The 12,562-nt window shown below is 35.4% G+C and overlaps 1 protein-coding gene across 1 annotated transcript; it reads right to left on the bottom strand.

The window, feature by feature from the left end:
* Positions 1-8,581: 8,581 nt before the first annotated feature.
* Positions 8,582-11,054, bottom strand: LOC111460306 (1-aminocyclopropane-1-carboxylate synthase 1). The gene is made up of 5 exons (XM_023103509.1): positions 10,787-11,054; positions 10,569-10,700; positions 10,327-10,487; positions 9,304-9,870; positions 8,582-9,217 (listed from the first exon to the last, which is right to left on the bottom strand). The coding sequence occupies exons 1-5, from the start codon at positions 10,961-10,963 to the stop codon at positions 8,773-8,775; spliced, it is 1,482 nt and encodes a 493-aa protein (XP_022959277.1). The 5' UTR covers positions 10,964-11,054; the 3' UTR covers positions 8,582-8,772.
* Between the last annotated feature and the right edge of the window lie 1,508 nt (positions 11,055-12,562).

The raw sequence follows: 12,562 nt of genomic DNA, 5'->3' as shown, positions 1-12,562 counted from the left end.
TAAAGACGAGTTTGAGAAGATATTATCATAATTTTTTTTTAGCTCATTAATGAAAGGATGAATATTTAAGCGTAGCACTCATGCTCCCACCAGAACTAATTTCTCGATTTTTACTTTCAAGTTCAAATGTTGGGGATTTTAGTTATGGTTTTAAAGGCTGAATTTTAAGACGATATAAAAGAGAAAAATATTTTGAAAAATCTAAAAAATTGGAGAAAAAAAAAGTAAATAATTAAAATTAAAAAATGAGTCTCAACTTTGAGGCAGTACACATCCAATACTACTCATACCAGAGGCTGAGACCAAGGCTATGAAATAATTTTTATGATAGGTCTCAAACACGATTACATTTTCTGATCCTAATAGTGGGGTTTCTTACTAAGTATTAAATACTCAAGCAACGTGTTACTTTTATTTTCAGGTAAAGACAATGTACCTCTTCACGGACGATGACGTCGCGGTGACACCATGGGATTGAAGCTAAGGTAGAAGTATTTCATGTTACTTTTGTATCCCTTAAATTAGATCAGGGTATCATTTTATTTTATTTTATTTTATCAAAAGTTTACGTTATTTGTTTTCTGTTGTAATTGTTCAATAATTTTATTATGAACATGTAAGTTCATGGCACTGTTATGAAATATTTTTAAATTTTTTTTTCTCGATTCTTAATTAATTTATACATTTAGTAGCGAATTTATCCTAGGAGGATATTTGTGAAATGTTAAGCTGAATGGTTATGTGTAAAATGGAGAGTCTAGTAATGCTATTAAGATTTTTATGGAAATGTGTCATAGGGAGATATCCTACGATTTCGCAAACATTTTTTTCTAAAATACCTAAATCATTCTCCTAAATTTATTCCTAAAATTATTAAATCATTTTCCTAACATAAATATACAATGACTCATACAATTTTTGGATTTAATTCTATTGGGCTAGTGACGATATTTTAATCCCTCAGCACTAATCTCATTCATTGCACTATGTTGAGTTGACAACGAAAGCTCTAATGTTAGCCATTTTGTAAACAAGTCTACCACTTGATCTTCTATCTTGATTTGATGCATCTCAATTTCTTCTGTCAAGAATTTCTCTCTAATGGAATGGTAATGCACCTCCACATGCTTTATTCTAACATGAAACATCGAATTTTCTGCTAGGCGAATCGCAAATTGGTTGTTGTAATGAAATGGTATTGGATAGTCAATTTTTTTGTGTCAATCTTTCATCAAGAGTTTCAGTCATGTACTTTACTGCTCCAACTGCTGCTCTGTACTCTGCTTATCTAGTTGACAATGATACTGTTGATTTTCTTTTGCTACACCAAGAAGTCGTTCTCGAACCGAGCTTGAACACATACCTGTTGCTTGATCTTTGGGTGTCGTGATATTTTGCATAGTCAGCATCACGGTATCTAGATAACTTGTAGTTTTCGCTTCTTTTATACAAACGATCATAATTGATTGTACCTTTGACATATCTCAAGGTTGTTGGTGTTAATATAACACATGCGGAAGCAATTTGGATCTTAGGCACTTTTAGAACATCAATTATTGTAAATTACTAGCATGTTCATAAGTATTAAAACTTAATGAGTTTAAATACTAACCTTTTGTAGTTCAAACTCCTTTTGCCTCACGAATCGGTTTCGAACCACCACTAGTGTCTTCTCCACTATCCTCCGGCCTTAGAACGGGATTGTGGAATCCGGTGAGTGACTAAACTTGGGAGGGATTTTGTATATGTGAAAGAGAGTGTTTGTGAGAAGTTTTTCTCAAGGTTTTTCATCAAGATGAAGAAAAATACCTCCAAGTATCATGATCACTCTATTTAAAGAGTCAAGTTTGCATGTTCATGCAAACTTGAGATCACCAAATTTTGACACTTAAAATTCCACTCAAGAGTTTGGGATTATGTGGCAAGCATGCATGTTTGAGTTAACCAAATTTTGACACTCAAAATTCCACTCAAACTTGTGGGGTTTATTTGGCAAACATGCAAGTTTGGTTAAACCAAATTTTGACACCTCAAAATTCCACTAACATGGATTTTTCCATTAGATGAAAGTCAACATTTTGACTTTCTTCATTTTAATTCAACAATTAATTTGAATAATGAATTTCAAATTAAAGTAACATTAAATGATTAATTAAACTATTTAATTAATATTTAATATTAATTCAAATGCCAATCCCAATCAATTCCGACACATAATTGATTAAGATATTTAAATCTTATTTAAATATCTCACATTCTCTCTTTTAGTTTAATTCGTAAATAAAACAAAATTGCGGTTAAATATATCGTATATATGTAATGCATATTCCCTAATTTGAATTCGAACACTTCGAACTCACTCGTCACATTGTTCTATGGTTTAGTCCGATATGAGCTAACAGAGGAACCTAATGGACCTATAGATCATGGGCTCCAACGATCCAAGATTAACCGATTAAACTCATTAACCTGGTTAACCAACATTCGTTAACTACTAGGACACTCCACTATAGCCTAGTAGTTGCACTCCCCTCACTATAGATATATTTCTGTCCATCTGATATAACCATGATTAGTAAGTCGATCCTTCACAGGTTGTTCGTAACTAGAGCTGGGTCAATTTACCGTTTTACCCCTGAAGTTACTTCTTGTTCCTTATGTCTCACTGATCCTCTAATGAACAATTGGTTTGTGGTCCAACCAGTAAACCAAATCCCTCTCAGGCCAATGAGAGGGTGGGGCCCCTTGTTCAAGACCTGGAGTCAGTGCTTAAGGGAACTACCTTTCTTCTATCCCTAAGTGGGTAGGAGTGAATTCCGTCTTGCACCCCACATCCCCAGCCATTCACCCAGTCTTACCCCTGAAATGGGAGGCCTGTTGAGTCGGCGAACTAGAGCCACTCTCACCCATGCAAATCTAAGGATAATTTCGAATAAACAGGAGTTCATGGTTAGCTCAGGATTAAAACCGAGTTACCTAGGTTATCGAATGAAAAGAAAATCAGTCTCAATAGTAAACGACTTTATAAAGTGAGAGTGGTTTTCTTCATGGTCCGATCTTATGCAATACTCATTGCATAGGACGCCCCCACTCACATGTCTCCACATGCACAATTTAGTGATCACATTGGTTATATCATATACAAAAGTGGGCCGCATCCATAGTGTCCCCAGAATAAGGTACTCAGCCTTATCCTTATACTATAGATCATTTTGACTATATACTTGAACTTGATCCACTCTTATGTCTCTACATATAGTTCAAGTAATCATACTATAGCCAGAGTGTTCTTAGTTTATTGGATTTAGATTAATGATCGTAAAGTTCACTTTATTCAATAACAATTTTTACTGAATAAACATCAATAATAACTTTATTGAAAATAGAATATATCTTTGTTTACAAACTATGAGTTTTAGGACATAAAACCAAACAAAGGTCCGTTGAGTCGCATTCAAATGAGGTTTCTTTGTACTTTATATGTACTGACTAATGACTCCAACTCCGTTCTCAAATTTCTTCGGTTGGTCCATGTAGATCTCTCTGTTTAACTCTCCGTGCAAGAAAGTATTCGTCATATCCATATGCCATAATTTCCAATCTTTATTTACCATAAGTGCTGGAGGAACATGTACGATGGTGATTTTTGCCACTGGACTAAATGTTTCATCATAGCCTAGTCCATATTGTTGAGAGAACCCTGGAGCTACAGCTGAGTTATGTATCTCACGATTGATCCATTCGGGTACACTTTATTTTGTAAATCCACTTGCAAAAGATGAATTTGACATCTCCGGGTCTTTGTACTAATTCCCAAGTTTGATTCATCTCCAAAGGTATAATTTCTTCCTCCATTGTTTGCTGCCAAGTCGTATTGTATGATGCTTCTTCACATGTCTTTGGCTCTTTACTTCGTCTTCTATAAAAGTTATATTGACATACTTTGGATTTGGCTTATGGATTCTTTCTGACCGTCTAAGTTGTTGAGGTGTCATTTCCTTTTCACTAGGCTCGCTTAATTGAGTCACTCCTTGCTCTGCAACATCAGTGTCACTTTGATATTCAGACACATCAACATTTAAGCAAATGTGTACATTTTTCTCTCCCGTATTCTGTGGAAGAATTTCTTCAGATTGCTCCCCCGTCTTCTGTGGAAGAATTTATTCAATGTTGTCCAAGCCTTGAAATACTTCATTCTCTGAGGGTCAGTCCGCATCCATTGCACCACTCTGATTGTTAATCATGTGGTTTAAGCATCCTGAATCAATGATCCATTCATCTTCATAATCAATATGTTCTCTCTTCATTACCATGAGTGCTAGCTCGTCTTCTTCTACGACACATATTTCCTTTGCATCCCATTCATCTTTCATCTCCTTTTTGAATGTTGCCACATTGCTTTCGACAAAATTTTTCTTGGACCAACAATCCCCAGACATGTGGCTATTTTCCCGCAATTGTAGTAAATACCTCCAAATCTCTTCACGTAGAGTTATTGTTGTCATTCTTTGAGCGCTCCTTGGTTGTGCAATTCCTTGATAGCTTTTTCCTTTGTTACCATTTTTGTATCCATGTTTGGTAGATGACTTATTGCTGCTCTGACTTTCACTTGTGTAAAGTGTTTCTTCTTCACCCTCTAATGTGATTCTTCCCTTTTGTTTAGACATGAGTCTGTTTGGTGGGGTCATGTATTTGTGTGCATGAGCTAAGTGTAAGAAGTACAACACATTTAACTCTACCGAGAGGAAGTAGAATATAAGGCTATGATATATGTATGGAAAGATAGATCTCATAATGATTACATGTGATTGCATTTCCCGACCCCAATAATGAAGCTACTTACTGAATATTTTTAAATACTCAAGCAGCGTGTTACTTTTTTTTTTTTTTTTAAAGGTAAGGACGAATTTGCAAACATTTAAGTCCATGATATCGTTTACATGTGAATATTCCTAAGTGAATTTATGCATATATTAAGTATGTTAAGCATGGAATGACGACTTTATATTAAGTAATAAAAAATAAGATCTTTAAAGAATGGGTCTAACACCTCATCAAACAAACATTGTGCGCATGACTTTGGATCGGGGTCAAAATTCCTTAGGTCCTTCACCTAGCACCAACTTTTGCAGAGTTTTGTTGAAGATGGTTAGGAGAGAGTCTCACGTTGACCAATTTAAGGAATGACATGGGTTTATAAATGAAGAATAAATTTCCATACATACCCATTTGTATGAGACCTTTTAAGAAAGTCCAAACCAAAGCTATGAGAGCTTATGCTCAAAATGGACAATATTCATACTATTGTGCAAAGTTACAATATTCATACTATTGGGCAGAGTTGGACAATATTCATACCATTGTGTAGAGTTGTTATTCCTAACGAGTCCGACATTATACATAGTAAGGTTTTCAAGAATTAAAACCTAAATTACATCACTTAAACAGTAATAAATCTCGTTGTAACAAATAGATTTAGGGAACAACTCAGTGTTAAGTGAAAGCAATCTTCCTCGTCTAAACACACTAAAGTTCTAAATTCTCAATTACATGGGAAATCAGGAGAAGTAACTATCTTTTACGTGTTGGAGACCACAACTTTACGTCTTATTTATGAACTCTTCCCTGGCTTTGTTTAGTGCAATGAGACTAATTGGATATCCACCAAACAAAATTTCACACTTCATCAAAGTTGAAGTATGATGTTTATGGGGAAGCGTGAGAACGGGGAAGTCTTTCCTGTCCCTGTGCCTTTCTCCTACTTCAATTTTCATTTCTACAAAATTTCTCATTTACTCTATCTATATTTATACATAAAAAATGAGTAAGGTCGAGTTAGATAATCCTTGTTCCGACCCTATTTAAGCAGGATTTCCCACACCATTTAAAGTAGATTTTCGATCTGCATGATCCCTACCTAGCAGGTTAAATGTACCTCTCTCGATTTGATTATCATAATACATTAATTAAGGATTCTAACAATCTTTCATGATCAAATCACCATTGCATATAATGACAGAGATCATTATCCCTTGGAGTGAGAGAAGAAAATTTAAACTCGAAACATCCTTTGAACTAAATGGAAGAGAAGGGCGACTACTTTACAGCTAACATTTTGACAATTGTTCAAACTCAAGTCAAACACACAAGATCCCATTTTCCAAGTAATTCATATTTGATTAAACAATACATAAAAGACACAGACCTTTAGAATAAGACCATTATAGTATTAATTTCGTTAGAATGTCGATCAGGATTATCTCGCCAGATCTCGATGTCAACCTTCATCTTTTATTTTAATTAAAAAAATATATATTTTTTCGAATAATTTTAAAATTCAAATGAAAATTTAGAGCTTGACCGAGACTTAAACATTATCACACCATTTTGCTCTTTTTATCTAACATTCAAACAAATTTTTGTTGAATATAAGGAGAACCCACTAGACAATGGAGACGAGTGTTTGTCGAAATGGGCAGCTGAAAACGACAGGCATTATATTGTTTTACGTCCAAACCTGGTTCATGGGATTATATATGTCCACTTGTTTTGTCTTCATTTTGTTCATATCAGAGTTCGGCCACACGGTGTCCACCTTCTTAACAATGGCGGTGCCATTCCAATACGCAAACTGTCTGCTGCAGATCTACCTTTATGCAAAACCATACATACAAACACAATGAGGACGTGGATGTGAAGATTATTTATGGAAGGTTAATTAATATACTCTTCTACGAGATCATAAAGTTACACTAAATTTGGGGGAGCGACCTCGCCCGCTTGTTAGATACTAAGTTACCTATATGGTCCCTCACCCTCTCTCAGGATCAGTTTATGGTGCAGAGACCTTGTTTAGAAGTCCCCTAGTCATTTTGACCAGATAAAGACACATGGTTGCCTCGACGTGCTATACTATTTGGCCTAGGCCAAGCTTGATGGTACAACTCTTGTGCTCCTACCACTTGACACGCCACTAAAAGAACTTAACTAGGTCATTAATAGAGCTAATGACGTACCGAAGAGGATAGGAGGCAAATGCTCTCATGACACCGTTCACACTGCTAATAGCCTTGTTAAGATTTCTTAGTCATCATTGGATGCCTTCGAGGTTTACTAGGTTTTAGGGCATCTAGGTTGTTTAAATCTCCAACTCTCATTTCTATGCACAATGGACTGCACCATGGGACTAATCTAGTTTATAGGAGCACTATGATCTTGACCACTTATTGTCGCTCAAGATCCTAGCGTGTTCAGTCTAATGAAAACGGTGTGACCTAGGTCAACATGAAACTGTTCTAACTCTAACACCTCATTCTAGAACGAGCACCCTAAGATCGTGAGTGAAGATCAGTGGTCAAGACCATAGTGCTCCTATAAACTAGATTAGCCTAGAGGTGCAGTCCAGAGTTCCTAGAAATGAGAGTTCGAGATTTAAACAATCTAGACATCTTGAAAACCTAATAAACCTCGAAGTATCCAAGGATGATTAAGAAAGCTTAACAAGCCTAATAGTAGTGTGAACTGTGTCACTAGAGTCTTTGCCTCCTATCTTCTTTGGTATGCCGTTAGTACTATCAATTACCTAGGTTGGTTCTTTTAGTGGTCGGAGCACAAGAGTTGTACCATCAAGTTTGGCCTAGGCCAAATAGTATAGCACGTCAAGGCAACCATGTGCCTTTATCTAGTCGAAATGATTAGAGGGTGAGGGAGGGTGAGGGACCATATAGGTAACTTACTAGCTTGCAAGTACATGAGGTCGCTCCCCCAAATTTAGTATGACTTTATGGTCCTTTAGAAGAGTATGTTAGTTAACCTTCCATAATAATATTCAGATCCACGATATCATGTCGTCCTATTAGATTTTATGAGATAGCCCCTCAACTCAAGATACTCGTCATTCACTACTAGAACAATGCAAGCTAACTAAGTCAAATGCATATAAATAGATACAACCAACAAATTGCACATAAGAAACCCAAGTTATAATTTAAGAAAGCAAAAAGAAAAAGTATTTACCAAACCAAAAAAAAAAACGATGTAATATTGAATAGTCAGACTCGAAAAAAATGTTATAGGACGGTGAACGATCCTAATTTGTCAGTAAAGTATTTGACTTTGTATATAGCATTTTTGGATCGACATTTATAATTTGGTTGTTTGTATGAACGATTTTGTATAAAGGTGCATCTTTGACACCCAAACAAAGACAAACCATTTATAAAGTATTTTTGCATCCTCATTGAATAAAAGCTTGCTTTTAGAAAAAAAAGTGTGCTAATAATGACAAAATATGACAACAAAAACATCAATGTCAATGAAGTGACTAATCCAACAAACGTAATAAACTTGAACATATCATACCCTTTGTCCCAAATCTTTAAAGTCAATAAAGTTTCCATAAATATAATACATTTTAAGTATGAACAAAACTTCCATAAGAAGAAATAAAATATATGTTTATTCCCTTTGACTCTATACCTTTTCCATTCAATTACAATTCCTCATAATATTATTTACTTTTTCAATAAAATACTTTAAAGATAAATATACAATTATAATTCATAAATCACAATCATTTCATTAATAAATATTATTAAGTATGAGTTCCCTAAGGGAAAAACCAAATACATTACATCTATCACCATCCCACCGAAAAAATATGAAGCTTACACCATATCCATTGTGGAAAAAATATACGTAACCTTAGTCAACATGACCCCAAAAAAAAAAAAACTATATGAATAGTATGAATATTTTGAAAAATGTTTTTAATTAATTTTTTGCTATTACTAATGGCGAGTGAGGCGACATCGTGTGCGGTGAGTTAAGAACGTTGCCCTCGTCGTATCTTCTCCCTGAGAAGGAGAAGCTCAATCGTAACTTATTCTCTCGACGCCTCGTTTTCGATGGCATTGCAACGGTATTGTCTTTCTTCTTGTCGATGTTTTTGACAAAGCTATGGATTCTATTGAGAGCAATGTCGACGGTGTTGTCGTCCATGTTTGCGAAACAAACTCGAAACCAACCTGGCTCGTTGACACGAAAGGATGAGCCAGGAGAAACATTGAGCTTGACTTGATTGATAATCACACGCCAAAGCTCCATTTCAGCTTTGAAGGTTTGGTCTTTTAATAGCCTCCGTAGATCCATCCACACAAAAACTCCAGCATTGCTGTTCAAGCAAGTGATCCCCATTTTATCCAATTCTTTGGTGAACCTGAATTTGATCAATACATTCTTAAATTAATTGCATTTTGTAATGCTCTTCAATCCTACAAATAATAATGGTGTAGTTTAACAAACCTTGCATGCCTCTCCGCAAGGCGCTTCGAGTTCTCGGCAAGAAATTTGTCGACAAAGTCCTCGTCGGAAAGCATGGCGGCGAGCAAATGTTGAGTCTGGGACGAGACTAGGCCGAAGCTCGACATCTGCCGAGCACGGCGGACGACGAGAACATTGTAAGAATAAATAATTCCGACTCGAAAACCAGGGAGACCCATGTCTTTGGACAAGCTATAAAGAATATGGATGAGCTCCTTCTTGCAATGCTCCATTTGTTCAACAATCTCAGCGATGCTGGTGAAGGTTGGGGCTTTGAAGACAGTGGCAGAGTATATTTCATCGCATATTAAGTGAATGTCGTGTTGATTCACAAAGGTGACGAGGGTTTTAAGAGTGTCACGGTCGTACGTTGTGCCTAAGGGATTTGAGGGATTGGTGATTATAACACCCTTCACTTTAATGTTGGCCTCTTGAGCCTTTTTGTAGGCTATTTCTAAGGCTGCCTTTGTGACTTGGAAGTTGTTTGAGCTGTTGCAATGGACCCGAATTATTTGTGCTCGTGTTCGCCATTTCAAGTCTCGATCAAATCTGAAAAACAACATACTAACACTTCTCAGTATTTTTACAATAACATGATTGTACGTTTACACGTAACTTTTTTATTAATTAATTTTACTACAAAAAGAGCACTAAATTTGTTAATTTATGTAAATGGGTAGTGATGAAAGTCAAAAAGGGTTTAATTAAAGTTTAAGAAATGATTAAGCAATTTATTGTTTTTTAACCTATAAAGCATATTGACTTTATTAGCATTTAAAAAGGTTGACTTGGATGGCCTAGTTTTTTTATGACTTTTTTTTTTTTCCTTGGGAGAGAATGGTTGAAGTTTTGACCTTAAAAAAAACATCAAACTTTCAAAGAGAATTTGTAGAGTTATTAATTTGTCAAATGGTTTCTTTCTCTCTCTTCTTTCTCTTTCCAGGTTGGACTAAGGAATATTGACTTAAAGAAAAGTGAACAAAAGGAAATGAAAGAAGAACTCACCCTGCATAATATGGAGAAGGAACCAAAAAAGCATCCCCCGGATCCGCCAAACAAAAGATGAGGGTTTCGCTGGCTCCGGTCGCACCGCCACCCATCACAATCCGACTCGGGTTGAATTTCACCCTTCCACCCCTTACCTTCCCCATAAAACTCGCAATCCCCTGAAAGAAAGAAATTTTATCATAACCCATCAACTTAACCTTTTGAGTTTAGATATAGTTAGAGTATATCATATCTCGTACATTTCGAAACTCTGATAAGCCGTGGTAATCTTGAAAGTTGGCAATGCTTTTGAATCTCTCAAGTCCTTCCAGTGTACAAATCGAAGCTTCAGGGTGTTTTCTAATCCAGTCAACAATCATATCAAAAGAAAGCTATCGAAATTCACAAAAAAACAAAGTTAGCGAAATTTTCAAACGTGAAATGATATAAGAACAACATGAAAACACGATATACCAACCTGATTTTCTGCTAAACCCATTTGAATAACACCCAAAGGATTATTCTCAGGGTGAAACGGATCGTTATCATAAGCTTTCCACCCATCGAAATACGGGGAATTCTCGCCATGACCATCGTCGACGGCGATCTTCGAGAGAAGAGCTAGGTTCCTTTCGTCGATTTGATGAAACCCCATTTGAAAGTTGTTGAGATGTGCCTAAAAATGAGAGGTTTTGGGTTGTAAGATAGGAAAGAAAGAAGAGAATGGAGTGAATTTATAAGCAGTGAGGAAGATCCAACAAGATCAAGTTCTTACCAGGAAAATCAAACGTGTAGAAAATTCAACTTTTCAAAGTTCAAACCATGGAAAAAAAAAAAAAAAAAAAAAACAGTGATGAAAAAACAAAAAATAAAAATGGAAGAGAGAGTTAAAATGGGGTTTGAGTCAAGAAGGGCGTAATTGCATGCGTGGAGGGTTGTGATTCAAGCAAGCAGACGAGCCACACACACAGCCGACCCCGCATGTGTGGAGCCATATTTTAGATTTGGAACATAACAATAATGTCACAAAATCTCCTTTTATCTCATCATAATTAGTAAGTTTATTTTTTAGTTTTTGTTTTCTTTTCTATCAACTTTATATTATAATTCAAAAATTTGAATTTTTAATCGGTATGTCTGTATTTACGTTCTTGATTAAAATATGTTAAGTTTATGATCTTAATTTATGTTCTTGATTAAGATGTTTCCTTTAAAGGGCATAATTTTAATCTAACACTCGAATTGAATCTTATTATAGATTATGAGCAGAGGGAAATTAATTTTTGGGTTATCTTAATTGTTTTTTATTTTCCTTTCTAATACATAATTAATTTGAATTTTATTGCATATTATAAGAACCTAGTTATGAATTTTGTTGATCCTATGGAATAATAACATTTTAATCTCTAGGTAGTTACTGTGAGATCTCACATTTAGAGGGAGAACGAAACGTTTCTAGTAAGGGTGTGAAAACCTCTCCCTAATAGACGTATTTTAAAATCGTGAAGCAGACGACAATGCGTAACAAACTGAAATAGACAATATTTGTTAGGATTGAGAAAAGCTCTTACAAAGATACAAAGGTCATGCATAGCTCCAAAGTTAGGATTAGAGATTTGAATTTTGTAATTCATGGAATATGTCAGTTCACTCCTCCCCAAAACTAAGAAGTTAAACTTTCAATCCAACTGTTCCCTCGGTGGGTGTAAGTAGATAAATGAAAAGAATGTCGTAGACCAAATCAAAATGGTTGCATCCCATGTGATGAAAAAAAAGGGTTAGGGGACCAAATTGAAGGGTCAAAAGTTTGGAGGATGAAATGGGAAAGGGGATAGAATTGGTCATGAACAACGAGTTTGTGTGTGTGTAACAAGCAAAATAATGAAGCTTCGTTGGAAGCAGCAATCAATACCCACATGCTTTTGAATTGAAAGATTTGACATTGAGTGATAGAACCGTTTAGGCACATTTTTAAGAGTGCTTTTTGGTGTGGTTTTGGACTTTTTCACCTAAAGGAAATACGTATATTTGCATACCTCTCACATTGTATACTACTCCGACCACTTTTTACCTCATTTTTATAGTGCACTTTCTTTTCTCCTATACATCTCCGAGCTAATTACTTACTACGATGATCAAACTTGATTGTATCTATTTAATCTCTACGGTCGTTTCCACTATATCTCTCAACTTTTGATTCGGATCCTAATAAATTTCAATTGTTTAGTATTTGTGAAATTTTACATTAGTTGAG

The sequence above is a fragment of the Cucurbita moschata genome, unplaced genomic scaffold, assembly GCF_002738365.1.
Source record: "Cucurbita moschata cultivar Rifu unplaced genomic scaffold, Cmos_1.0 Cmo_Scf00023, whole genome shotgun sequence".
Classification (NCBI taxonomy): domain Eukaryota; kingdom Viridiplantae; phylum Streptophyta; class Magnoliopsida; order Cucurbitales; family Cucurbitaceae; genus Cucurbita; species Cucurbita moschata.
This window is presented reverse-complemented; position numbering and strand designations above follow the sequence as displayed.